The sequence below is a fragment of the Lathamus discolor genome, chromosome 1 (genome assembly GCF_037157495.1).
Source record: "Lathamus discolor isolate bLatDis1 chromosome 1, bLatDis1.hap1, whole genome shotgun sequence".
Lineage (NCBI taxonomy): Eukaryota > Metazoa > Chordata > Aves > Psittaciformes > Psittacidae > Lathamus > Lathamus discolor.
In genome coordinates, this window is record NC_088884.1 from 71,186,198 (window position 1) to 71,213,695 (window position 27,498).

The 27,498-nt window shown below is 39.2% G+C and overlaps 1 protein-coding gene across 5 annotated transcripts in view; it reads right to left on the bottom strand.

The window, feature by feature from the left end:
* LARGE1 (LARGE xylosyl- and glucuronyltransferase 1) overlaps window positions 1-27,498 on the bottom strand; it is a 277,960-nt gene that overhangs the window by 104,277 nt on the left and 146,185 nt on the right. For all 5 annotated transcript variants that reach the window (XM_065679433.1, XM_065679441.1, XM_065679406.1 and 2 more), the window contains 2 exons: window positions 19,924-20,047; window positions 1,027-1,198 (listed from right to left, as the gene is read on the bottom strand). In XM_065679433.1, the coding sequence (XP_065535505.1) occupies window positions 1,027-1,198; window positions 19,924-20,047 (296 nt within the window). The remainder of the gene's footprint in view (window positions 1-1,026; window positions 1,199-19,923; window positions 20,048-27,498) is intronic.

Here is a 27,498-nt window from a genome sequence, read left to right on the forward strand (position 1 = left end):
ATTTCAGCATGGGGTAAAGTACAGTAAACATGCTGTCTTTTCTGTCACCTTTCTAATGGGGTGGTGTATTTCACTTCTCTAAATAAATACTCCCATTTCCTTAGGCTGACTTTGCTTGAGGTGAGTCAAGAGAGCTGAGGATATGCATCAAGGTTACACTTTTGAGGGGCTGTACAACTTCAAAGCAGGATACTGGAATGTCTCTGCACTCACCAGCACTTCAGTACATATTCTGAGGGCAAGAGGAGAACAATAGGGCATGTCTGACTCTGAAAAGCTGGCAACACCAGAGCCTGGGAGGATTAAACGTTTTTGCAGTGTGTCAGCCAGGAAAATGCTCTGGTTTGTGACAGTGTAGTGGGGAGCTTTTTTTGTGATTGTCTCCTTACACAGTTACTCTGAAAGTCTCCTTTCTTAGCCAAACTATTAAGGAAATTTTCAAGAAGCTGTATGAAACAGGGATAGGTAAAAAAAACTACTTTAGATGGATACTTCAAATCTAGAGCCCTTTATCAACTCAGAGGAGTAAGCAGTAACTTCTTTCTATTCACATGTAAAACTCTGCCCCCTCCATCCTCCTTTCTGGTTCAGGTATGATTCTAACTTCATTCATTTTCAGCGGCAACATGGAGAAGTTATATTGAAAGTAATAATTAATTTTCATTACCAAAATGCAATATAAACCAATTTCTTCCAAGTATTGAAGACCAGCAGGTACTTGAATGGCACACTGCTACAGATTATGAGTAATTCTTTATCACCTAATTTATTGTGAAGCTCTCACCTGTCCCAAATAACGGGACCAATAAAACACACTACATAGATAATCAGCGTCATCAATCACTCTGTACAGCAAATCATTGAGGAAAGAGCTCACAAATAGAACAATTATCTTCAAATACCAAAAATTTAAAAAGTGAAAACATTTAACAAACCTCAGATAGCCCTTTACCCCCACTATACTGTTTGCTTTACCATTTTCCCTCCCCCTCAAATAAAGACAGTAAAAAGAAATCATTAGAATACCTTTGAATTTGTGAAAGACGGCCCATAGCTCAGCAATGTCAGTGGCAAATGTTATGTCTGTGTCGAGGACAATGACTCGCTCAAGATTGGAAGGTAGAGTCTTAGTCAGAACCAACTTCATCAGCCCGTAAATCCCAGAGTAGTGTTTGTTGGGGATCCAAGACACTTCCGACTGACAGGAAAAAGGAAGTGGGAAAGAGGAAGAAAAAAATAATCTTCATTAGAGAGAGGAACTCTTCCTGACACTAGTTTCTTCTAATAGTGGGAGATTGCTGAGGTGGAAACAGCCATCTAAAATCCTGCTTTTAAATTAATTTCAGAAGCTCTACAATATGATAAAGCTGCTATAAGATTGACAAAGGGTTCTTCAAGGCAACTGCTTTACACAATGTAATTGAAATTAGTTGAGCCTGTCCAACTTGGTACAATCCATTCTGAGTCATCCATGTATCTTGCTAAAACTGAAATATATTTTTAAATCAAAATTTCAGGTGTACTGCATCCTGCTTTCATTTTCAAACAAAACAAAAACTTTCGTGTTTGCCATTCCCGGAATTTTATGACTCAAGTAAGCAGAACTAACAAGCTTTTTTTGTTTTTCTTTTATTTCTTACAGATTTGAGGGCAGAATTTCAAAAGGCCAGTCAGTTAGAACAATGGGCCAGAAAACTGCTAAAGAATTACTTCTCATGAACTCAAATTTTTCCTAAGCCTTACATCTTTAATTTCTAACTACTGATATCACACAGACATGCCCCAAAGTGGAGAAAGTGTGAGAACATTTTTAGCCACATTTTTTATTAGTTATATATTGAAGAGGCAAACCCAAACACATTTCTTCAATATGGGCAACAAAAAACATTTCTACAGCTTCTAAAATAAGTTGGGATACTAAACTCAGTATTACATTGGGCTACTGGCACTAGAATGTTCCATGAGCTATGCTGAATTTTCTTTCTGTGAGACACAAGTTCTCAAATATCAAATATCACTGGATATAAAAAATGGGATATAGAAGTTTTTGTAAAGTTCCTGTTGCCCTGTCTGAAATTCCTTTGTTTAACTGTTTAAAGGGTATGCACTAGAATTCTCAGATTTTAAGTTTTTCCCTGAGTCATGATCCCATTAACTTCAATTAGCATTTTGCCTGTAGGGGACCTGATTGAGGCTGATTTCGGGATTTGTCCTGGCATGTTATACTTCAGAGAACATAGGCAGAAAATAACTGCATTCATAAAACAGAAGATTTATTCTGTTGTTTAACTGTCTGATATCTGTTCACTGGTACTGTAAAGTTTTTATGTGAAACATCTTTTTGCACAGAAGAACTCATTTCCTCCAAAATCCTTCAAGAAAACCTTCTGAAAAGAGATAGGTTCCTAAATGCTATTTGGAAGCTGGAAGGGTAGTTGAAGAAAGGCTAATAATAGCTGCTTGGAGACCATTTCTTTATGAATATAAAGTAACAAGGCCACTGCTGATGTAAGCTGACCTGCTCTTTTCCCTTTAAAATGGCAAACAATTGTCTTCTGTACTATCAAGGTTACTGTACCAGGGCAGAGATTTCCCCCACTGCTAAGTTCATTAAAAAGACTGAGGGTAGTAGAGCAAACCTCTAAGGAGAAAGGCGAAATTTCAAAGGGAAAGGCAGGAAAAGCAGCTTATCTTAAAACAACAGAAAGAGCAAACTGAAGTGGGAAGTTTCAGTTGTTTTTTTGAAAGCCTGCATCCTGGCAATCCATTGGTGTGTTCCATTGTCTGTGTATATAATTAATATGCAATCACTTGCGTATGGCTAGCACTGTCACCTACACATGCATCTATTACTTACTTGTGCTTTCTATAGGAATCGCACTGTAAAATGCTAGAATTAATACAAGCAATGATTGCTAGGACTGTGGTATAAACCACTAAGAAAGAAATTACAGAGGGAAGTAATACACAGCATGGTTAATTTATGGGTCTAAAGCACCATTTCATTCTTGCTTGCTTGCTCTCTCTATAATTTGTATGATGCTTAGAAGAGAGCTTGGGTCTCCCAGACACATGGCAATATTAAGTCTCTAGTTATATAAAAATAAACCTCAATGCTCCCTAGAAATGTTTTCTGAGTTTGAATCAGAGATAATTTCAAATGCACACCCTCAAAACTCCAGTTATTTGTGGTCTTAGCTCTCCCACATGAGGGACCTAGGAATGGACCATCACATTAAGGTATCAGCAAAGCAGAATTTACTCTGCTTCTCTGTACTCTGTATATCATCCCGAATCTGCCACTTGACATCCCTGCAAATAGACCAGCCATGGAGATCAGCTCTCTAGTCATACTGACAAAGTAAAAGAGTCAAAGTATTTTTACAGACTTGAGCTTGCTTTTGTTATTACACATCCCTATGCTATTATTTGTGGATGGCATGTCCTTCATTTTATTAGTCCAAACATACCATAGCTCCAGAATAACTCCTAATATGCTTATGCAAATCAGCCTAATAAAGCAGGGGTTCAGAAGTTGCATGAATAGCCTGAGACAAGAAGGGAAGGTAAAAGGTGGCTGGAAAAGTATATCACCTTCAAGGAGCCATTACATGTCTCACTGCAGGGAGTAGATACTTGCCTGGCAAATCCTTCTGATCTGGCACACAGAAGCCAAAAGCTACCATCCTGAAGCCTGAAAGGATCACTTCTAAAAATGAAAAGAGCAGTCCCAAATGGTCCATCACAGCTGACAGGCACATGTTTGATCTGAGCATATGGTGAAGTTTGAACTCTCAATCGGTTAAATATACCTGAAGTTTTATCTCCTCTGATGCAGAGTTGTTTAAGACATAAAGAGGGGTCCTAATTTGTCCCCAGTATAATTTCTTCATGGCTTTGCTATTCATGAATAATCTCACCATTCCAAATTTGTGTTAAGGAAAACTTACACTACACAACAGCACTGTGAGGGCTCACTCTCTCTGGGTACTACATATGGTCTTCCTAAAAGGAATACAAGAACACTGGGGTTGAATAGGTGCTCAATAGTTAAGAATTGCCAGTTTGAGATAATCAAGGTGGCATAAACACAAACTCTTGTAAATTCTGCAACCTCTAAGCTGTCCACTTCGGTATAACTGGTAACATTTAGCCACTTCATTTATCTAAATATTGTCTAAACATTTTCTGTAAGTCTTAATACAGTTTTTTCTCTCCAGTGTAGTTAAAATGGCCCGTATATGGAATGTCTGTGAATCATCTGCTTTACAAGCTAGATCAGAGTTGCCTTCAGAGAACACACTCCTATAAGATATGGCAGGAACAGAAAAAAAAAAAAAAGTAAAAGAGGAAAGTGAAACAAAATAGTGTGACACACTTTGCCATTTGTATAATTCTCAGTTCAGCAGAAACAGCACACCTTGGATCTCTGGCTCTCAAGATCTGGATTTTTGTTCATGAGAGGGGAGTAAAGAAAGGCATTTAGCTGGTGCTGACAGTGATTCTTTTAAGTAAGCTCAGTGAAATAGTATTTACTCAGTACAGAACTTCCATCAGAATCATCTTTATTCTTTCCATAATTGAAGACTGAAAATACACTAAACTGTCTAAATTATTTGGTGCTTCTGGCTCTGAATATAGAAATTACATGCCCATGAGACTGCATGCTGCATACAACTGATCACCCTGGTAAATGCCAGAGAAGCGGGAGGAACAGTCTCCATGACCAGCAATACTTTACCAGCATGTTGTCTTCCATAACTATGCTCTGATTACCTCTGGGAACAGCTGGATAAAACAGAGTGGCAGTACGCATCCTAACTCAGCTTTCTCACAGTTGCTCCCACTGTATAAATGTTTATTAGAGTTATCAGAAGTGCCGTTTTTAAAGAGTGAAATCTAATAGAGACATATAACTTAAAATCATGCTTCCCTGTTTCTGTGACAGAGAGGGGAAACAGCAGCTCCTTCTTGGTTGTGAATGAATTGTATACATTGTCAAGTACTTTCATTCTTAAAAACACTTGAGTATGGTTGCTCACACATTGAGATCAAGAGCACAACTCTTCTTCAAAGTCATCACAAATACATTCAGCCAGACTTCAACTCTTATACTGTACTTCTTCAGGGAATCGCAGTGACACAGTTTTCCCTAAGTATGCTATTTTTTTCCCCCACAAAGAGGTGATGCAGGAATTTGCCCAGGCTTCCCAGGTGAATACTGATTGCTCTGTAGCTGTAAGCAAAATCTTCACATAGGCAGGTATCTTAAGCCTCTTGGAAAGACTCTTGAGGCTCAGCAGACAGCAAATTTGGAAAACACTACTAACATGGACAGAATGACAGCAGGAACAGTAACCAACAGGAAAGGATGAACCACTTACAGGTGCCTATACTGCATCAGATCAAAAGTCCATACAGCTCAGTAGACAGTATATGATAGTGGATGGTGGCAGGTGCCTACTGAAGAATTTTAAACCAAGGAAATTCTACAGCCACACCACCCCTATATATACTCCCATCCTCTAGCAGTCAGCACCAGATTTTGGAGTTAAAGATAGTATTTCTTTGGTTGACAACTTTGGATGGATTTCTCATCTGTTAATTTCATCGATTTTTTATGTCCTATGAGTTTTTAGCAAACACAACATCCTGCAGCAGAGTGCCACACCTTATTTACAACTCCTCTTTGTCTGGACCCAGCTATAGAGGGAACCTCCTGTGTTTCAGTTTGTGCCCACTGTTCCTTGACGCGTCACTAGGCACCTCTGAAAACAACCTGGCTCTGTCTTCACCTCCCTTCAGGTATTTATATTCATTGATGAGTTTCCCCCTGAGCATTCTCTTCTCCAGGCTGAACAGTCCCAGCTTTCTCAGCCTTTCACTATGTGTGAAGTTTTCCAGTCCCTTAATTGTCTTAGTGAGCTAGACTTCACTGGACTCTCTCCAGTACGTCCATGTCTCTCTTGTATTGAAAAGCCCAGAACTTAATCCAGCACACTCCAGCTGAGGCCTCAACTGAGTAAAGTGGAAGGATCACCTCCCTCAACCTGCTGGCAATACTTTATTGAATGCAGCCAAGGATATCACCAGCTTTCTTTGTCACAAGGGTACATTGCTGGCTCATGTTCAAGCTAGTATCCACCAGGACCTCCCAGTTCTTTTCCGCCAAGTTGCTTTCCAGCTGGGTGGCCCACGTACTGGTACATGGTGTAGTTCCCAGGTGCAAGACTTCACACTTCTCCTTGTTGAACTTCATGAAGTTCCTGTTAGACCCTCTTGTCTTCCATTTTCTTAATAGAATTCCTCACTGTCCCACAGAATATATAGCACCATAGCACCTCCTGAGCTGCAAAAAGTGCTTCTTGTTTAGCGTGGTAAGATGAGGGAGGTTTGGCTGATAAAGTGTTTTCCCTGGCAGCATGTCCTTAAACACTTTACACTGGAAAAATGCAACCTTCAATACTGTATTGATTTTCTCACTACATTCACTGCATCTTCCTAGATATCTTTGGAAAAAAAATCAATAAAAATAATCCTTAGCTATGACATAATATCCCTGTTCCCACTCCAAATAAAAGATACCATTTCTGCTCAGGTGACTTTGCAAAAGCATCACTAAGGGCAGTATCCTGCAAGAGCCTGAAGGTCAGATTGGCTGGGCTAATGCATCAGGCTGAGAAACAGCAAGCCTGGAGGCAGAAGGTGCCACTTGTATGCACCCCTTTCAGAGGTGAGCTAATAAAAGGGGTCAAACAGAACCAAATCCCACCGTCACTCAGACTTAATGGATGCAGATTCATGATGGTGGGGGGAAAAGCCAGCAGCAAATAGGGGGAGTCAGAAAACAGAAAAGGCTGGGGGAAGCCGAAAAGGCAGTCTATAGGTAATTCTGACTCCTCTGGGCTTTCACTCAGGTTTTGCTATAAAAAAATATTTTGAATCTAGAATACAGTGATTGAAATAAGAGAAATGTTAACTAAGCCTTGCAATGAATGACGTGATGGAAAGCTGGATTTCCAAAAGTACAGTTTTCCTCATCACTGTTTTTCAGTTTCACACAGGGAGAATTTCATCCTACTATCAATTTTTGCCATATCTCTTCCGACATAAATGAAACCTGAGTCACAATTTCAGTGGCACTAGCACAGATCAGGGATACTTTCAGGATAATCTTCCCTATTTCACACTGACCATCCCTCACGATATCTAAACTCTCTGCAGGGACATGTGGCTGATCTCCTTTAGCAGGCTCTTGCTTCCAGGAAAGCAGTATCATAGAATCATAGAATAGTTAGGGTTGGAAAGGACCTCAAGATCATCTAGTTCCAACCCCCCTGCCATGGACAGATGTATCAACATCTTGTTGCTGAGACCAGGTCAACTGAATCATTGAGAAAGGAGGGGGGCAGAGGATAACATTTAAATATGGGTAGCAGTCATGCCTGTCTTTAGCACACTCTTTCTTTTGTACAAATAATAGTAAGAAAAAAAAAGAAGGAATCAAAATCACACGAGAGAGACTGATTCCAAGTGACCAAAGAGCCTGGGACAAAGAAAGTGACTGTCACCTGTAAGGAATGTCAAAAGGAATCTCCTTGAATCTCACCTTTGGAAAATCACTGCCTTTGCTTCATCCTTGTCGGGTATCTAGCAAAAATTAACAGAAGAACCATATTCAAATGAAAACGGACTCTAAAAAAAATGAAAACAGACTCTGCTTGCTGGATATCTTGTAACTTCAGCCTTGGATTTAATTTTGCCCTGGTGATTCACAGGTTTCGATATTCCCCCCTCTCCCCATAACAGGTCCTTACTATTTATATGAATGGTTGTCAAGGAAACCAGGAATCCAGCAAAGCTGGGTAACTTTTCTAGATTCAGAATTTGTGGTGCCTGAGTATTTACAGTAATAACAATAATTCACACTGAGAAACAACTCGAAGGAGATGGGAATTTACAGATTTTTGCTAAAATTATTTTTCTGTTTCTGCTGGCCTTCATAGCTGTTGTTCTTACTCATCACAGAAGCTTGAGTGACTTTAATAGAATTCCACCTCATCTCTCACTTTATGAACAGATGATATCTTCCACACATACGTGCAACAAGTCTGGATACAAATAGCAGTGAGCAAAAAGGTTGAGATAGAAATGGATGATTAGCTGAACCTCTAGGTCCTGGATAATGTAGAGCAAATGCAGAAACTGTGAAACAAGCCACAACTGGAAAGGAAGATTAGATATTAAAAAGGCAGAACAAAAAAACCTCCCCAAAAAAGCATCAGCATACAGCAAAGAAGAATAACTGCAAATTAATTCTCCTCTCTGTAGCAAACTCTGTAATGCAGTCTGACTGATGCTTGTTTTTCTTTTTTGTTGGGTTGTTTTTCTTTCTTCACAAATCTCTCACCCATACACACAGGGCAGACAAGTGGGAAAAACCTGATTTAAGAATGCGTCTTCAAAACAACTTCCTTAATAAAAAAATTAACTGAGGGTGCTAAGAGTTAAGACATGCTCTATGTTTGGAACCAACATGCTTTAAATGGATGAGACTGCAGACTGTTACATAAGCATAATGGATGTTTTTTTGTCTCTGCTATTTAGGTAACAAGACATTCAGCCATACAGCTTCTTCAGAAAAGAAATAAGCACAAAGTAATTCACCTCCTGGATCTTTGAGGATTAGCTCCCTTCCCTCAGTCTTTGGCTGGCTTTTCTCCACAAGGTTTCTATTCCTCCCTCCTCGCTTAGCCCCAAACTCAAATGGACAGTTTCCATTTGACTCTGAGTCCTTTCCTTTACTCTCATTTGAGACATTCTTAATTTTCTCCACTATCTCCAAATGCTGAATGCCCTCTGTTTTTCTCTATTCACTTGTGCAAGATGAGACTGCAGAATAGAAAAGTCTGGCCAGTTTCAGTTAGTGCTGTTTCTTGTTCCTTTGTGCCCTTTGGTCTCAACTCTGTATGTTTTCAGTGTGGCAGAGAAGGGTAGAAGACCTATAAGAGTCACGGCATCCTGTCAAAGGTCAGTGAGAATAAACCAAACACCAGCCTCCCAGTCCTAACTCCCCGGCAGAGGCAAAAAACCCCCCAGTCTTCCCTGTAAGATAAGAAAAAACCTTCTTTTTTATTTTCCTTTTTTTTTCTTCCTGTCAGTGAATGAGTGAAAAGAGACACAAAAGCTGGACTAGATCAAACGGCAGGAAGCCATTTCTGCTAAAAGCTGACTGACAGGTAGGTCTGGCAAGAATCTGGCCAGTGGTCAAAAGCAACTCATGGCTGCCCTTCTCACTTCACCTGTATGCAAAGATAAGCAAGATCAATTGCATGCTTTAATTGCCAGTGGACTCAGTCAACCAGCTCTTTGTCCTAATCCATCAGGGAAGATAGAAATCCATGAAAATATTATTTTTTCAGCTCTTTAATTTTAGTAACTACACAAATACATGCCCATTAGCTGCAGCCATTATATGTTCTGGCAAAACTCCATGCAGCTCTCGGGGTGAAAGCCCAGAGTCATTCAATGTGTATTTTTCATTGTCAGGATATTAAACAGGTGTAATCAAGACACACCTTCCAGAATAAAAAGCAGCACCATCTCCTGCATAAACACCTTATGCTGGACAGACAATACCTTCAGTTCAGTGACAAAAATGCACCTGAAGTGGGATTTTTTTCCTCTAATGGATTTCATGCAAGACTCCTTTTTTAAAGGATGATGAAAGAAGGTAGTAAACGGTTACAGTGGTTGATTATTATTAACCAAGTAATGCCTGGAAGGAGACTGTACGTCTAAAATATTAGTTGTCATTTGCAGAACATCCCCAACCAAAACCCCCAAATTTTGAGGGAAGTACTTCTCACCCTTTTAAGATCGAAAGATCTCATCCTGTTTGTATCCAAAACAGAATGCACTTCAATGCAACAACCAGAGCTGCAGAAGACAGAATCACAGAATCAAAGAATATCTAAAGTTGGAAGGGACCTGTAAGCATCAGTGAGTCCAACTCTCTGTTCCTTGCAGTTTGCGCTAAAACTAAACCATATGGCTAAGTGCAACGTCTGGAAGGTCCTTGAACTCTGACAGGCTTGGTACCATCATGACCCTAGGGAGCCTGCTCCAGTGACTGACCACCCCCTCAGTGAAGAACCTCTTCCTAATGTCCAGTGACAGTTTATGCAAAGGATGTGTGAATGTAGCCTCCACCAGATCACTGACGTCCTAGTATGAAGTCAAAAAATTAGCAAATACATATGAGAAAAAAGAATTAATTCTATGATTCAGAAGGCAATTACTAGCTACTATCCAGCATCTCACCTGTAAAAGCACTTCTCTCCAAACCTAAACTTTCATTGTTTCTATCTTCAGAGCCTTGCTCTGGTGTAACTTTTGACAGCTGAAAATGCTGCACCAAGAAAGAGGCCATTAGTGGTTAGAACACACATCCATCCGGTTGGTGGAATAAATGCCATAGCCCATTGTTAAGTCTCTTGTTTTCTGCAAAAGCAAAGACTTGGCAGGAAAACAAATCATCCTCCATCCTGCACGTCTAGAGGCCAGAGTGGAAACTTCTTATGTCGCAATTATTGCTTGAAGAGGACAAAAATTATATGAAGCAGTGTGCTATTCTCCAATGGTAAGTATTATAATAGATCAAAACTCCTGAGGACTAAAAAAGCTCCAGGAATACATCTGGGATAAAAAGGATAATACAGGATAAAATGTATTACAAGTATGAACAAGCAATACGAACAATAACATAGTATAAGAAGCACTAAATGCAACAGAGGGATGGGGAGGAAGCATTATTTTCTTTGTTACCAGAAAGAGATAAAACGTCTCTTGAATAATGCAGGACTAACTAGAGAAACAACCTGAAGAAAATAAAGACATTATCGGTCAGGAAAGCTGGGCTCCTTCGAAGAAAGAAATATTGAACTTGGTGTTCATGACACCCTCTTGCCTAGGTTCTGGCTAAGTATTGGTCAAATACTTGAGATAACAGTGAGTATACATGAGTGGTGTTTAAATCAAGTGTCTATGTAGCAGGCATGTATCTCTTACACTTCCTGAAACTTTCGGTGTGAGGGCCAAGGTCACCTGTGTCACCCTAATTCCAAATAATCTTGTAGTTTCACCCTAAGGACCATCAGATAAAAATGCAATCAGACAGACTGGTGAACAATGATCCTAAATGGCTGGTTAAAACAATACAGACGGAACCATTTTATAAAGGCTTTCAAATATATCAGCTAAAAACTGTGGAATCCATTCAACTGTGAAAGGGGTCAAACCTGAAGTAATGGAACAGTATATAAGAAAACTATCAGGGGACTGAAATGCTACTGAGTTTTCATCTTTGTTGCTGAAAGGGTGAGACCTAGACACCAGCGTTGTACCATCAGAAAATGAAACTTCAGCAGGATTAAGTCAGTTTGATCTGGAAAGTGGTATCTCCACTAACAGAAATAAAATTACTCAATTTAGAAATTCAAGTGTTCTCATATCAAGTTGACTCAAAAAGAGGTGACTCTGTGGCATCTCATTAATAACCTTGGTATGTATCTCCCCTTTGAAGCAGGTACTCAAACTCCAAATCTTCCTGAAAGTCCTTACCCAGGCTGAGATGGTTTCAGACCTATAAGAAGAGTGACTTCGCTATGTGCTCATGCTACATCAGATGCACAGCATGGCTAGTAATTTCCAGTGATGTGGAAAAGTGTCATACAAAAAGATGTGCCCACGTAAAGATAAGTACAAATTTTCACTACAAGACTGACCATTTCAGCCCTCATCCTTCAGAATACTTTCTGCTTACCCTGCCTGCTGGACTTCTCCATGGGAAGGAGCTCACATCTGAACTATCATGCAACACATCCCTGAATTCCAGTTGTTTCTCAGAAACAAGCCAACGTCAAGTACATTACAAATAATGAATTCTAACAATTGCAGCTCCCTCATGGTGAATCAAGGAAACTCTTGGAGTCCTTCCAGCCTGCTACCTTTTTTCAGCTTCTCCATCAGACACAGACATGTATGTACTTCAGTTCTTTGTAAATCTAAAAGCAAGGATCACTAAACATTTTTATAAGATGCTCACATCAGTACCAATAGTGAATAGGAACACCTTGAACAGTTTGTCCTACGTCCTTGTGAGCAAGTAAATAGCCATTAAGACCTAAGACCATAGTCATTTTATGTCTTCCCAGCTTTTTCAGCTGTCAGTGCCAAGAGAGGAAACTGTGATGGAACACTAACTGACCATTAACTCTCCCAAGCAAGTACTGGGGATATACAAACTATAACCCTTAGGCATATCAAAATGTTAAATAAATTCTGTATGTCAAATGTCCCGTGTTAGGACAGCAAAATGCTTTCATTTCTCATGGATGGATGATGAAGTTCTGAGAAAGCAGTTGCTGTAATGGGGATACATAGCACAAGCAATAGTTGCAGCAGCCAGTTTGAGGAACTGTGTGTTTTTAACTTCTTTTTTTTCCCAGGGTACATTGGATATTTTGTCAAACTGAATAATTTTTGGAAAATCTCATGTGTAGTTATTTATCTTTTCCTCATTCTCTGCTAAAATAGCCTTCCCTGAAGGTGCAACACATTGCTGCAATGAGTGATGTTTAAGAAGCCAAATGCAAAACAGGAATCCTTGCTATTCAAATGTCACAGAGATATTATGATATAAATGTGGGTGATGTCAAAAAAAGGAGTTGTCTCCTTTTTCCTCACTTCACATATGTTACAAAGAGCAGCTATCCTGGCTTCTTGGTGGAGGTAGTACATAGTGAATGTACTGCTTTTCCCTAGAGCCAAGAAAAGGTGGAGATACAGAGAAGCTCACAACAGATAAAGTTATAAAATTAACAAAGAACTCCAATGTTTCTAAAACACCAGTATAAGGGGGTTATAAAGCCAGGGATGAGGCTTTCTTTTGGAATAGCCAGTTGTGCAGTAGAAGCACTGCACAACAGAACAGAGTATGTAGGCAGACTGGGACCCTTGAAAGAGGCCCAGGATGCACTTCCTTTCATCACATTGGGCTTCATACCAGTATACCAAATTCTTACAGTACCAAATCTTAAACTAAGTGACAGCATTTGTAAGTCTCAGGAGAAATTACACAGGTACCTCCAAAAAGCTATTGCACCTTTGGCATCTTGTCTTCCTCCACAAAGTCAGAAGTGAGGCTGCTCATGAAAGCTGGATGTCACTAAGCAGATAACAACTGCTGGAAGTCAGTAACAGCACCATGATTCCCATTCTCATGACCAGTTTCTGACCAGCCTCACTGATTTCCACAGCACTTCTTTCATCACTGCCTGTTTTGAATACGCATAAATTTAAGACCAGGTGTGATTTTATCTAAAATTACTTTTTTTTTCATATTCTAGGCCTGAGTAATAACAGAAAACACATCTAATAATAATTTGTAATGTTGCATGGCTTTTTTTGTTCTGCGCAGAGAGGGATGGGAGGATAGAGGAAGTACAGCTTAGGCTACTCAGACTGCATGGATAGATTCTGACCACTTCACAAAGGTTCCACTGTGCTGGGGAGTTTGAATTGCTATCTGTTTCTTGGTGGATACTCATTTCCTCCCAAGCAGTCTGGAAGAAAATATCTTGGCTTACAAAACCTGATCTGTTAATGTCTAGTCATCTGTACCGAAAACCATGGATAAAAGACCCTGTTCTTAGTGTGTCAGCACTGTGTCATAACCACAAGTGTATTTCATCACCTGAGAATTCACGTGTCTAGTATTCAATATGTTCATCAGCAAATACACAAAATCTCTATCACAATTGGAAATTCAAACCTAAAACTAAGCCACACAAGTTATCAAAACCTGTACAATGTTTTGATTATAAATTTTGGTATTCAGAATCTTCAATTTGCATTTAATTATTTTTTTAAATAATTCTTTAAAAGAGAAAGGGAAAGGGCAGGAAGAAACAGCAGTCTATGCCTCTTATTTCACTGACGTGGAGTAGGCCAGTTTTCAAAAAGACAAAAGGCTTGTGAAATGCAGCAGCATTGCAAGTCCATTATGATATGTGTCAGTATTTGACCAAAACCACAGTGCTGTAGAAACATTTTAATTGAATACCTACCACTGCATAAATGAATGTAAGCATAAAGAGATGCTGCATTTCACATCCTGTATTGAATTAATAGCAATTAGATCTTGCATACAAAGTGGAAAGAAGGAAAGTAACGTACATCTGCTTAATCACTTTGTGTGTCTGCCTCTGAGGCATACAGTGAACTATTTAACAGATAGATAAACAATCATGTACTGCCCTTGAACAATACATTATCTGCATGCAGTGCAATGCAAATATAGTCCAACAGTTATAAGCCGTGATAATTAGTAGGCAGTCACTAGTCTTGTGAAAATAAACTGTTATGAATATTTGATTCTGCAGCATCCAGTGGAAGTGCTTGAATAGGAAGATGGTGGAATGCAGGAGAATGCTGGCCAATTTTGTTGTTCAAGGCTTTATCAGCATTGTTATCATTGTTATTTTCTGCAGCTGATATGACTAATAGTAAATAAATAATCTTTCCACCAAATATCATCTCACATCTTCCCAACTGTCAAAGAGGTCTCTCTCTTCCATATTCAGATTGCCGGATCTGCAGCTCTGTTGGAAGTGTTTGCTTGAACATGGTTCTAAAACTGGCATACAGCAATGTATGATACATACATCCCCACCAATATGATCATTCATTGGAAATGCTTCCACTGGCAGCAAAAAAAAAATCCCTGGCATTGGATTTGATTTTCATTGGTTGCACAGACACTTACAAACCAAGCATACTTTAAATCACCACTGTCTTAGGGTAACTCTTGTGTGGACAATATAGTTGTCAAAGAAGACATCTGGTTGCTGTCTGGATGAGGAAGGGTGTCACCATGGTAAGGGTACTTGCAGGGACATCTTAGTTGGATGCCTAAGTAAAAACTCCGTAAAAAAACAGTGAGACTCCCTAAAACACAGTTTTGTCTAATTTTTATGATCAGCTGGTCTGTGGTCTTACATGACCACTGCAAAACACATATAATCCATTGTTATAGATTACCTTAACCTACATAGAAAGATTTTGTAACTATCTTAAGTATGTACAAAACATTGTCCTACATGATCACATCTACACACTGGAACTGTTTCTATTGATGGTCTTATCTTTCCACAATTGATTAGCTTTGCAGCAGCAACTGTGTGGGAATCACTGGGACAGTCAGATTCTCCACCCAGGATGTTAATCAACACATTTAAGCATACAAATTGGTCTAAGCACAGCAGCAACCACCTGGGAAATCTCAAGAACTGACTGAAATTCCCGCTGGGGCAGCTCTTGTGACAATCTGTCAAATACTTCTTGTGCAGATAGCCAGCAGTTCAGTCAATCACCTCCTTTCAATTTGGTCTGCTGTCTCAAACCAGTCCTTTATCTCATCTATGCAGACGACTAGCCTGGGAGTTCCGGGACCACTCTGGGAATTAATAACTTCAGTGCATTGGGAGTGCACATAGGCACAGCCCTGAGACCCAGCTACATTACAATTATAATAAATAATTAAACATTATTTTTCTGCTTAAGTCTTATAGCCCTTGCCCATCTATCTGACCAAATGATGTCAATGTCTGACCTAGTGAACTACCTTCCCAGTTCTGATGAAAGTGGCTAAGGAGTGACTCATCTCACGCTTAAATGCCTAAAGTTAGGTAGTACTTCTGGTATGCATAAGTATCACATCGCATTTATCACATATCACATTTATCCCATCTTGGTTTTGATCTCTGGATCACATCACTGAATTTGAGTGTGCAAACATCAACATTTCTGATACAAAATCACCTAAGGCAGCACTTGTAGTGAGATGTGTGGTCTATTGTTTCTGGGAACAGTAAAAGCTGGAATATTGTGGATATATGCAGCAAAGTATGCAGCTTTCCACATTTTACTTCCAGGTCAAATGCTCACCTACTGCAAAAACCAATTCACCATTCCTATCTCCGAGTTCGAAGATCACTTGCAGCATGCATGCTTGTGGGCTGAACTATTTAAAGGAAATGGGTTTTCTGCTTTACTGGTGATGAAGAGACTACATTTATTTGGGCCATCAAGATTCACACAGAGCAGAGCAGGCAACTACTCATTCTACCTTCTGCTTCCCTACGCTCACCTGATGCTGTCAGCAGTCTGTCAAACAACATCTGGGAAAACAATATCAACTCATCTGTATTCCACACAACACAAACTGTACTGCTTTATCAGCTGCTCCCTTTGCTCTGGGCCAACGCAGATCACAATGGGTTTAATGTCTATACTTCCCTATGAGTGAACTGACATGAGATTCCACGTCAAACAATGAAGTGTAGAATCTCAGTGCTCATGTTGCATATCTTCAATAGTCAGCTCTGGAGTATCTTCATGTAAGACTGAACTGAATAAACCACAACATCCTGCAGCGTGGTATTTGCAAGCCACTGCTGTAATGGGTCCTTTAGATCAGTGTTTCACAGGTATGGTTGTTTTTCTTCTTTTATTTAATGTTCAAAGAAGACAATTTTCAGCTTCCAGTTATTTTGTTGGATGCACTGCTGTAATAGCTACATCTACTGCATTAGGACCAAAGCTGAGTAACATGACTAATGCCACCATACAAAGTGAATCTACATTGCCAAGTAACTTTCCAGCTTGTAGTCACAGCCATATGTGGCCCCACAGATTTTGAAGAGCTATGTGTGGGCCGTATTGAGTAGAACAAGAATGAAATCTGCAGCTATGGAATGGCTCAATTACTGGCACCATTATCAGCTGCCCACACTTCCAAGGATGCTTATTGCTGATTACTATACGCATGTAGCAAGTCTAGTTAACGGGAGAGAGTTCCACTGGCAGTACAGTTCACAATCTGAACAGTTTCTAAGCTGAGGAAGAGGTTTTAACCACAGATCACCTTTGTGGTTACTGGTAAAGCAAAAAGGAGACAGGCCAAGATATGCTGGGGGAGGTTACAACTGTCTTAGTAGAACTGACTGTTAAAATCATCAAACTAGCTGTGTAAAAGAAATATAGCCAGAAAGGTTCCATCTCAACTGTTGCTGACCTTTTTCCTAGAGATGCTGTTATCGTGGCTCAGCTCCACAAAGTCTCCTCCTCTCAAATCCCATTCCCTATCATATGCCTCAACCAAGGACAGGCCTTTCCCTGGCTATCCTTCCCTGTGTTCCATCCTTCTTCCAAGCAGGCTGGTGTTAGTTTGGCAGCACCCGCCTCTAGGGAGAGAACGAACACAGGCTCTTTGTGGTGCAGGATGAGCATGAACAGATGTGACACCTTGCAAAGGAAAAATAAGTCTTCTCTAAGTTTCAAAAGAAACATTTGACATGCATAATTCAAAGCAGTAGACAAAGTAGACATGGTGGGTTTGGGCCATAGGAATTCTGGGATAATCAGTGGAACCTTGTCTTCCCTTTCTTGCAGTGAAGCATCCAGTTTTCCTCTAAAACCCACAACACCTACTGCAGAGCCTTATTTTCTACACCTTCCTTCAGGACACTGGTTGGCCTAACTCTATGCTAAACGGTAAATATTTTAAGAATTGCAGGATATGTTAAGAAATGTTGCCAAATATTTTAGTCTTCGAATTCTGCCTTTAAAAAAAACCCAACAAAACTCTAGTGGAAACTGTTGCCATAATTCCAAACAGCTCCTTGAAAAAAACCAAAAACATCTATAATGTTTATGGAGGATCTAACGTTATGTGCTCCCTTTCACTGTCTGAGCAGGAACAGGAACAGAACAGGACTTTTCCCATGACTTAAGGGCAGGAGCTAACATGCCAGCTCCTGCTGCATTGGAAGTATCAGGCTGGAAGCTCGTACATATCAAAAAGGAAAACAATAAACATGAAATGAAATGTTTTCTGTAGCATCTGTGTTCCAAAACAATGAAACCTGGGTAAATGAAAGCTAAGTGAAAATGTTCAAACTCTTGTTGTAAACCCGCTAAAATGCCAGCAATTGGCATTGATTACTACTGAGAGTCATTAAAACTGAAACATAGTATGTATTGTAACACTGTATTCATATATCACTTTAGAGAAAGGTAGAGTTTCTAGTAAACATTCCAGCATCAGCTCTATGTTTTTGAAACACTGGACAGCATAATACAGTTCTTAAGAGTATAGGTGAAATACATGAACCCAAACCAACCATTAAATCCTCTCTAGAGGCTATGTAGGAAACACTGAGATGAGCCCCTACTGCTGCCTGTAAACGGCTCCTATGTCGTCTTTGCTAAAACTTGCAGGATGATCTGGATATGAGCCAGCATCATATCTGGCTTCTTAAAACCCCGTTTATATTTACAGCTCTTTGCTGTCCTTTGGCAGTGTCTGTCACATTCACCTATGCTGAGTACTACTTTATATTTGGTTTTTTTCAGCTACTGAAATCAGGAAAATTGCTCGGTATGCAGTATGCTGAGCTCCGAGCAAGAGTGTCAGAACACCTAGAGAAATGTATTTATGCATCAGTACCTGTATCTGGTAAGAAAGTGGTCCCCGACCTAAAGCAAGACAAGTCCAGTGTTGCTTTAGGTTACCTGCCATATGAAAATTGAAGCTGACTGGAAGAGGGAGGTACAAAACAAGACTCTGCTCTGTAGCCTCATATCTGCACAGTGTTTGCCTATAAATCAGGAAGTTTGGGATCACTGAAGTAAGCTCTCTTGGTTATTATTTATTTAACTAGATTGGACCATACCCAAATGACCAGAAGGAAAACACTAAGAGGTCTGTCTTCCCCAGCTGAGAAGCTAATTAAGCACTGTAAAAACCCTACTATTTGGAGAAAAGCACATGTAATAGAGACACATACAGATTTACAAGAATAAACCTCCTCCTTGCTATGAAGCTCTAAAGAACAGAAGGGAGGTCTCCAGCTAATTAGGTTAATACCAGCTTATGGCTTCATGTAGAAGAACCAATAAAGAAATAAAACCAGCTAGAAACAAAACACTTTTCTCAAGGATCAATTTTTGCCTTTTCCATCTTTCTACACCTTTTTGTTCTCAAGATTCTACAAGACGGTGTGCTTTGAATTTACCCCTTAATTAGCACAGCAATTTGCTAAATTTTGCTTTTTTCCTTGTTTCAGGGTGTTGTTCAGAACAGTCTGGGAAGTCATTCAAATTATTGCCACCAACCTCAAATGCTAAAATCAGACTACTTCATTCTACCTCCACAGCTAAAAAACGTGCAGCTCAAACTCAGCGCTGCGCCTTCGTGATCTAATTTAAACTTTGTAACTATGAAAAGATAATTACTTTATGCTTTGAGTGATTTTTTCACACGCACCCACCCCCCCCCCCCGAACTCTCTTCATATTCATTCTTTTGAAAGGGCATCCAGATAAAAAAGGCAGCTATTTTAAAATGTAGTACTAATACCTCATCAGAATGTGTGCACTTATGGTGTTACACACCCATGCTTAAGGAATGCAGGGAAGTTGAGTGCTTCCAGTAACAGATTTGGGCTTGTTGAACAAGATGCTTACGATTCCACCATTGCTGCTAGAAAGAAGTACCTTTAGCAAACCATAATGTGATCCGATGCAATTCAACTCGGGCAGCCAGAAACCTCTTGATAGTGGGTAAAATTCTAAGATGCTAAAGAATATACTCCATCAGCAGAGAAAATGCGCTGATTTTAGCCATTTAGTATCTTCTAGCTAAGTGTAACTGGGATTCCAATCATGTGGGTTAAAATTAGTTTTAGCCAGGAAGAATATTTTTGCCAGCAGTTCTCCCACAAGTCACCAATCCAGAGAAATGAATAAAAAAGGGATGGCATGAAGTGTATGAGCAACATTTGTGTTTATCTTTCTTTACCTTGAGTTCATCTGCATCATAGAAGTCTATGCGCACAGCAGGGACCATCCATGTCTGGAAGAGAGTCGCCAGGATCTGTTTGGCAATTGCATCTGCGATGAGGTGGAAGTGGAGTGGGTTTCGCCTGATATAAGAAGAGAAAGAAATGTATTAGTTCAAAGGTTTCTAATTCCTGTTGTGAAAGGACAACATCAGAACTTACAAAGCTTTAACGATGTCTAAGGTCTCAAGGTAAAGCATACAGCATGTTTGGTGGAGTCCTGCTCTGTGGCCAAAATGGTAAGACACTTAGAATTTGAATAAACATGACAGTAATAGAAATACTGGACCAGTTTCTGGGTGGTTGTAAATAAACATAGTTCCTCCAACTTCAGTGGAATGTGATTATTTATAACAGCTAAGGATCTGGTCCCTTCTGCCAGCTCCTTAAAAGAAGGTCAAGTTAATCCCCCTTTGGGGACTTGAGCTGTGAAACTGATTGCTTTCAGTTTCTAGGTCAACCTGCTAATTTATCTTTGTGGTACAAACAGTTTTCTGTGGAGAAGTAGGGGTAGAAAAGAAGGTTAAAAACTAATCATCTGAATGAGGTGGAATTCCAGGACCATCGAGTTTACACACATCTTTTCAACAAAGCAAACTTGGGGCATCAACAGCTGTCCTATGGGAACACAAAATCAGGTGTTTCAGGTGAGCGCCTTCTAGGTACTGGTACAGTAAGTAGAACGGAAGTTGTAAATTTCCCCATACCCCTGTTGATAAGAAAGAGGGAGGGTTGAGGAAAAGAAGGAAGAATTATTTTCCTCCAGAAACACCAGATGTAGGTTCATCTCTGTTACAAGACTTAAGCTTCAAAACAAGATGAGTGAAGCCAGTATCAGCAAGACTGGCACGGTTTGACAAATAATATGGAATTTTCAACAGTAATGTGAACTTAGACATTACAAATACCATGGTTTAGCTTCTTTCTTGAAGGGACTGTAAGCAACAAAGTCTGATCTTTACTCAACTTCAGTGGCAGGCGTAGGAAAATTTGCCAGTGGAAGTTAGTCGTGATATGTAGTTTTCCATGTTTATCCCTAGTTTAACAAACTTCCATGTCAGCAGAGAAGGACAGAGTTTCAAAAGCCACTAAGAAGACAGATGGTTCATGTAGACTTTAGCATTGGCTCAACCTTTCTTCAATTCCTATGGTAGAATAGTAGAGCTTTATTTATGTGAAATTTGTAAAGATAAATGAGTGTATACTTGCTATCTGGTATTTTTCATCTAGAAAGAGGAGCATTTAGTGTCAGATGCTGGTTAAAGTGGAAGATGACTGATGCTACTACATTCTTCTGAGTGAACAAGAAGTGAAGGAATCTATGTTAGTTCAGGACAATGTACTCCCATTAAACTTTTGAGCTTAACCTGAAAGACGAAGATTATTTCTTTCTCCATTTCCTGCATTATTAGACAAGATGTGCTTTTCTCTTTAATGCTATTCTTCTTGCTTTGATGAGTAATACTGTTTCTCACTGAACAAAGTCCACAAGAAAATGTAAAAATACATACAATGGTTCGTAGGATGATAACACACCACTCAGCAGAAACAAGAGATTGTTGTGAGAAGCAATATATGGCTGGATTTTGCAGTGCTAGAAATACCACACCTGAGATCCAATACCCACGGATTCCAGCGAAGGTGTTGTATGGGCTTCAAGGGCACCATGATTCAAATAATGTGCTTACATGTTACGTGCTGGTTAGAAGCCTTATGTATGAGCTAATCACGATGGCAGAATAAACCCACAGCTGATCTACGTTTAACTATACCCAAAACACTGCTTTCCAGAAAGGCAAAGGTCTTTCAATCTCCAGCTTGCCCTGGAATGACGGGGGGAGAGGGAAAGGCAAAGGCTGCCAGCTGCTGAGTGTCCCATTACCGACCTAAAGGGATCACAGCAATTATAACTGCTTCACCAGCCCAGCAGGAGAGAAGAGGAGGACATCCTGGCTCATGCAGATTCCGCAGTAACCAGGCACCTTGCCAAGAAAAAATCGGGAAATAGCAGTGATAAGGAAATACATTTCATTAGCAGAGAAAAGGCCAAGAGAAACAAAGTACAACATCAGTGGCTTTGGGTACTGGCAAAGCAGTATCTCTAGGCAAATAGGTGTTGAATATCAACACACACATCCTACACAGGTCCCTCTGCTTAGCAGGGGCTGAGGCCAGTATCTGGTAGAACTATTCCCCAGTTGGTGTTCTTTAGTAAGTTCTTTCCCTTTTTTCAGGGTCATTTATCTATATACTACAAAGTAGAATAAGAAGGGTAAAAAATCAGTCAAAACCAAGAAAGCTATATCTCTTTCAATCCATCATTTAGTTAAATGGAACTGATATAAAATTTCAAGATGAAACATGCTAGTTGAAAAGAAAAAATCTGATACAAAGACTCAGATCTTCAGTAGCAGTTTATACTTATCTGAATGACCCAAAGTGTATGAAACTTAAATGGGAACAAGTGGGTGACATTTTCTTTAGTTCAGCTCCTACTGGGAAAAAGAAAAAAGGAGTAGTTGTACTCCTACACAGAAATCTCTTTCAAGTTGTTATCCTCATGGTAGAGATTCAGCTGGAAGGAAAGTATGTGTCAGAGGAAAAGCAGAAGATTATCACTTACAAAAATACATCCCCAAAACAGTGACCCACTGACATCTACAACTAAATGTGCATCATCCACACAAAATTTTACTCCAGACGAGATTTTAGTTATGTGAAATGTGAGGTTTAGCATGGTGCTAGAAGCCAACAGAGCACAGACTCAAACTTGCAAGACCTTCTGAAGGTAACAGTACTAGCATACACACAGATGACATGTTTTACCTCTTCTGGCCTCTGTAATATGCAAAGCCTAAAAGATAATGATTGCCTCAAAATGTTTATGAAGCAAGTTCAGAAGCTTAAAGATCAAACAACATCCATTGTAAAAGATACAGAAGAGATTCTGTAGGATAAGTCTTTCTTAAGGCATATGAGAAAGGGATGTCATCATTATTTGCTAACACGGCTGAATCACTGGCTCTAAGAATTAGGGGTGACAATCAGGATATTGTGAGGGATTCCACTGAACGCGACATATAATTAGACTCAGATGTTTTGCTGTACCATTTGATGCAAGTGAAAACTATTCCATTCTTCAGACAGGTCTTCATCCATGACAGAGCTATTTTGGGGTATGGGATTTAGAAAACTGAAAACAAACACTATTGTTCCTATGATAAGTGAAGGGATAGTCATGTGGAAAGCTATTCTTTACAGACATTTAGCAGCCACAGTTTAAAAATTTTGGGAAAGGTGGGGGATGATACCTGAGTCTTCCAGAGGGAGGCTTGAGTCCCTCACTTGGGATATACAAGGAAGGGTGGCACGGCCTTTGAAGAAACAAGCAGCTGAAGACACTGAAGTTTGCTAGTGGAAACTGAAGTGGCATGAAACTTGAAAAAATACGATGCTCTGGTTGAAGAAAAACTCAGCTTCATTCTGTTGTGAAGGTAGATGAAGTTGTGAAAAGGGTCTCAATGAGGTTGGTTCCTGCAATAGCAGGGGAGTTAATGAGATGACTCAACAGATTTTTTCCAATTCCCTGAGGCTCAGGACTTCAGTGCAAGGCATCTTTCTTGGATTGAAGGGAATCTGGAATCAGGTCTCAGAGGAAGGGATGATCAATATAAACTTTCTCTTCTCTCACTCTAAACATGAGGTGGACTTCCTTTGGCTTGAATTTCTCTAACTAACTCAAAGCACAGTTGTGTCTTGTGTTTACTTTTAATGCATATATTACCTCATATAACTCATGTTCCACTGGTTATGTCAACAGAACGGAAGATCCACACACAGTAGAGGTTGGTGGTATCTTGTACTGCTAGAAAGTACTATACTGTAAATGGTGACAGTATATGCAACTATGGAATAAGAAAGGTCAATATATGACAGATTTTATAAACTTCACCTGCAAAATCAATAGGGTTTAAAATTCCCAGTATTCATATGTATTTGTGAAGTCAAGGTTTCTAGTATCCCAGGTTTCAGAACAGACAGCTCTTGAATTCTGAGCACCACATCTTCTATTTTCCCCATTATAAAAGCAGATATTGAAACAGCCAGAGAATTTCTCTCATGTTCCAGAAATACTTAATCTCATTCACCTCAAAGATTTGAACATCTGAACTTTTATGAACTACAACTTTTCACATTTTCTGCTACATGGAAAATGCTGACGCTCTAATGTCTTAATGCATAAGAATTTCTTTTCAAAGTATTAGTAGTTCCCATCAGTGGAAAGTCAAGGTTTTAACCACTTCATTCAGAAAGCTGCAAATCTTCATATACTAAATTATTTCCACTTATCTTAAAATCAGAATGCTATCTGACAAAGTAAACCATATGTAAAGAGCACCCATTTATTTTCTTAAATTGCTTTCCTCAAAAGTGAATGAAATGATATTCTGGCCAAGATTTTTAAGCATGGATGCTTAAATATAGGCTCTTAGGCCTAAGTATAGGAGTTGAAATGAATGCTCTCATTTTCAGAATTGCTGACATCCTATGAAGTTAGTAAAATGTAAAGAAGTCAGTAATTTTAAAAGTCAGATTATGAATTTAGGAGCCTTTTCCAAGGTACCCATTTCGATTTTTTTTTTAAATCATCATGTCTTATCTTTGTATTTCAAATCTTCTTATCCTTCATCAGAGTTTTGATCTGCTTGCTCAAGCATTTGTGGTCCATTCTTTTTGAATAGCCACTGCCACAGACTTAAATACAAAAATCTACAATTGAAAAAGGGAGTACTGAACCGAGGCTCACTCTTCCCTTTTATATTATTCCATAGCCCAACTGTTAGCAATTTAAAAAGCAGCTGCTTGGTTGCACAGTTCTATCTCCACAACAGAGGAATTTTATTTTCTAAGCATATAAAAAGGTCAGTAGCCCAGGGGGTTTATTTCCAAAACCTATACTTTATTAAGGGAAGCACAACAAGGTAATACCTTTTATATCTGTAACAAATGGTTACAAGAACTTCAAACAGAAATTATAAAAGGCAGCTTGGGAAATATTTTCTTTTCCTAATGCCCATATGACAATCCCTTTGTCATATAGGGAGAATTTTAATGTGAAAATCATTAAGATTTTTCATACCTCTTCACATCCAGTATTGATTAAAATGCTCCCCAAACTACTGGACAGATCTTAAAGATGCACTAGCTGCCTCATTCATGGATCTTTTTGCTTTTTGTTAACTTATAGAAGCACTTTGGGAAATAATAAGAGATTTCATGGGCAGAGTGGTTTTTCTTTTAAATACTGCTTTCTCCATGATGCCTCCACTGTTATGACAGCTAGAAAATACAAAAAGTGTGTATTATTGATGAATCTATATGGATCAGAGAAACAGTTCACGCTTTATACATTTTGCCAGAAGAATCTCCCACAAAACAGACCGAATATTAGAAAAGTTGGAAATAATGGCAGAGGTTTTAAATTCTCAAATTAATTCCATTAAGGCAAAGTGGTCTCCATGGAATACAGCCTTTAGATTACATAAGCTTTAATTACCAGCCAGTGTTGACTTGTGACTCTTACTTGGAAATTACATGTCATACTTTTTATTTAATTTAGATTTTCATTTGGTTTGCCTTATTCTACTTGTTCCAAGAAAAAAACCCACAACACATTTATTGTATATACAGCAGTGTATAACATCGTTTCATACCCTAATCTTATAAAAGCTTAGACTTATGCTGAACTTTAAATTTATAAGCAACCTCCTTGAAGCCAAGAGGCTACTTTGTATCAGAAAACATTTGTCTGGTTGCCTGGTTTTGTTTACACCAAGAAAACCACCACCATTACTATGCCCCTATTCCTATACGATAGATGAAGCATGCAGCTAAAGAAGTACTCATAATGTGTTCTCCAAAGAAGAGTGACTAACACAGGAAGAAAGAAAAAAACAAGCCAGTATTAGCTGGCACAAAAGAGAAGGTAATTTTTCACAGATTCTCAGGCTGACCTAACTGCCAACAACTTGTTATAATTGTGTAATTTTGGCCTTTGTTCCCAAATGAAACATGGTGTTTAGCATGTCTTTGGAAAAGATAAAGAACACATTAAAAATCATTTTAGCTCTTACTTAAGACTTACCTAAGCAGAAACAGAAATGATCTTTGCAATACGAAACTGTAACTCATGGGCTGCTTCTGTGGCAAAGTTTTACAATTTTCAGAAACGAAGTAAACCACTGAAAATTACAAACGTAGTTTGGACTGGTAGTTGCAAAAGTTTCAAAGAGAGTTATTAGCCACAGGATACTGCTTCAGCTTTGAAAAAGAAACGCAGATGCTTTGCATACTACTATATGCAGTTTCCAAAAGCACTTGCATTTCATTTTGCCAATTTGACCAACTATTTTTAGTGTTTAGTCATTTGCTTTGGAAAAACTAAAGTTAAGTTGCACTGAGGACACAGCAATATGAGCTTGGCTGTGTTAAATTGACTCAGATGTATTTTTTTGTTTTTAACCCTGCAACAGATTTATAAAATCTGTCATAATTAGGAACTAGATGACCAAGAAGGAAAGCAGGAAAGTTGCAGACTAGGACTAAGAACTTATTCTACAAGCCTCCCTCTGTGCAGCACTGCCAATGCATATTTATCAGACTCTGCAAGCCCTGCACTATCCCAGATCTGCTGAGTCTCCTCCTGAGAACAGACTGTCAGTTATGTCAAACTGAGTGTTAAAAGCTGCTGGGATTTTGTGGCTTGAGCATACGTTTTCTAAAGACAAAACTGAAATCAAGCTCCTTTTCCACTGGGAATGAAACACATTTCTGAACCACGATGTTCTTATAAGGAATCAACCACACCACTCCTTTTCCCCTCTTCTTCCCACTCCCTAGAACCTAAAGACAGATATATATTCTCAAACAGTTCCAACAAGTAGCTTGCCTAAGTCTTACGATATATATGGTATGACTTGAATCAGAAACTTGCTTTTTTAAACTGGGGGAGAACTGAACTGTTCAATATGCAGGATTTGCTGTATATTCATGCAAGAGAGAAGAGACAGCACACTCCATCTATAGAAACTCCTGCAGTTTTTATTCTTAATGACCCAGCACCCCTGCTGTTTTGTGTCCCTCTAGTTCAAAGTTGGGGGTATAACAAATATGTTAACACATGGAGGGAGGAAGATGAGACTGACATGACCTCCTTTTCCCAGAATCTTTCTGTTAGAGAAGTAGATTCCCTACAGAAGCAGGAAATTTAGGCACCTCTTTTTGTATCAAAATGGACAGCTGAAACACGCTTTAATTAGTAAACTAGATGGAAATGCTAATAAATGTTCATGACTTCTCCATGAATTCCTGACAGATTCACTGAAATCAGTGCTCTTACAACACCAAGTGGAGCGTAGCAGGAACAAATTAGGCTATTAAGAGTGGTTACTTTTAAGGGCCAGTTTTTTAACCAGTAGACTGTATTCAGGGTGTTGCAGAGTAGGATTGAGATGTAATGCTACAGCTGCCCAAGG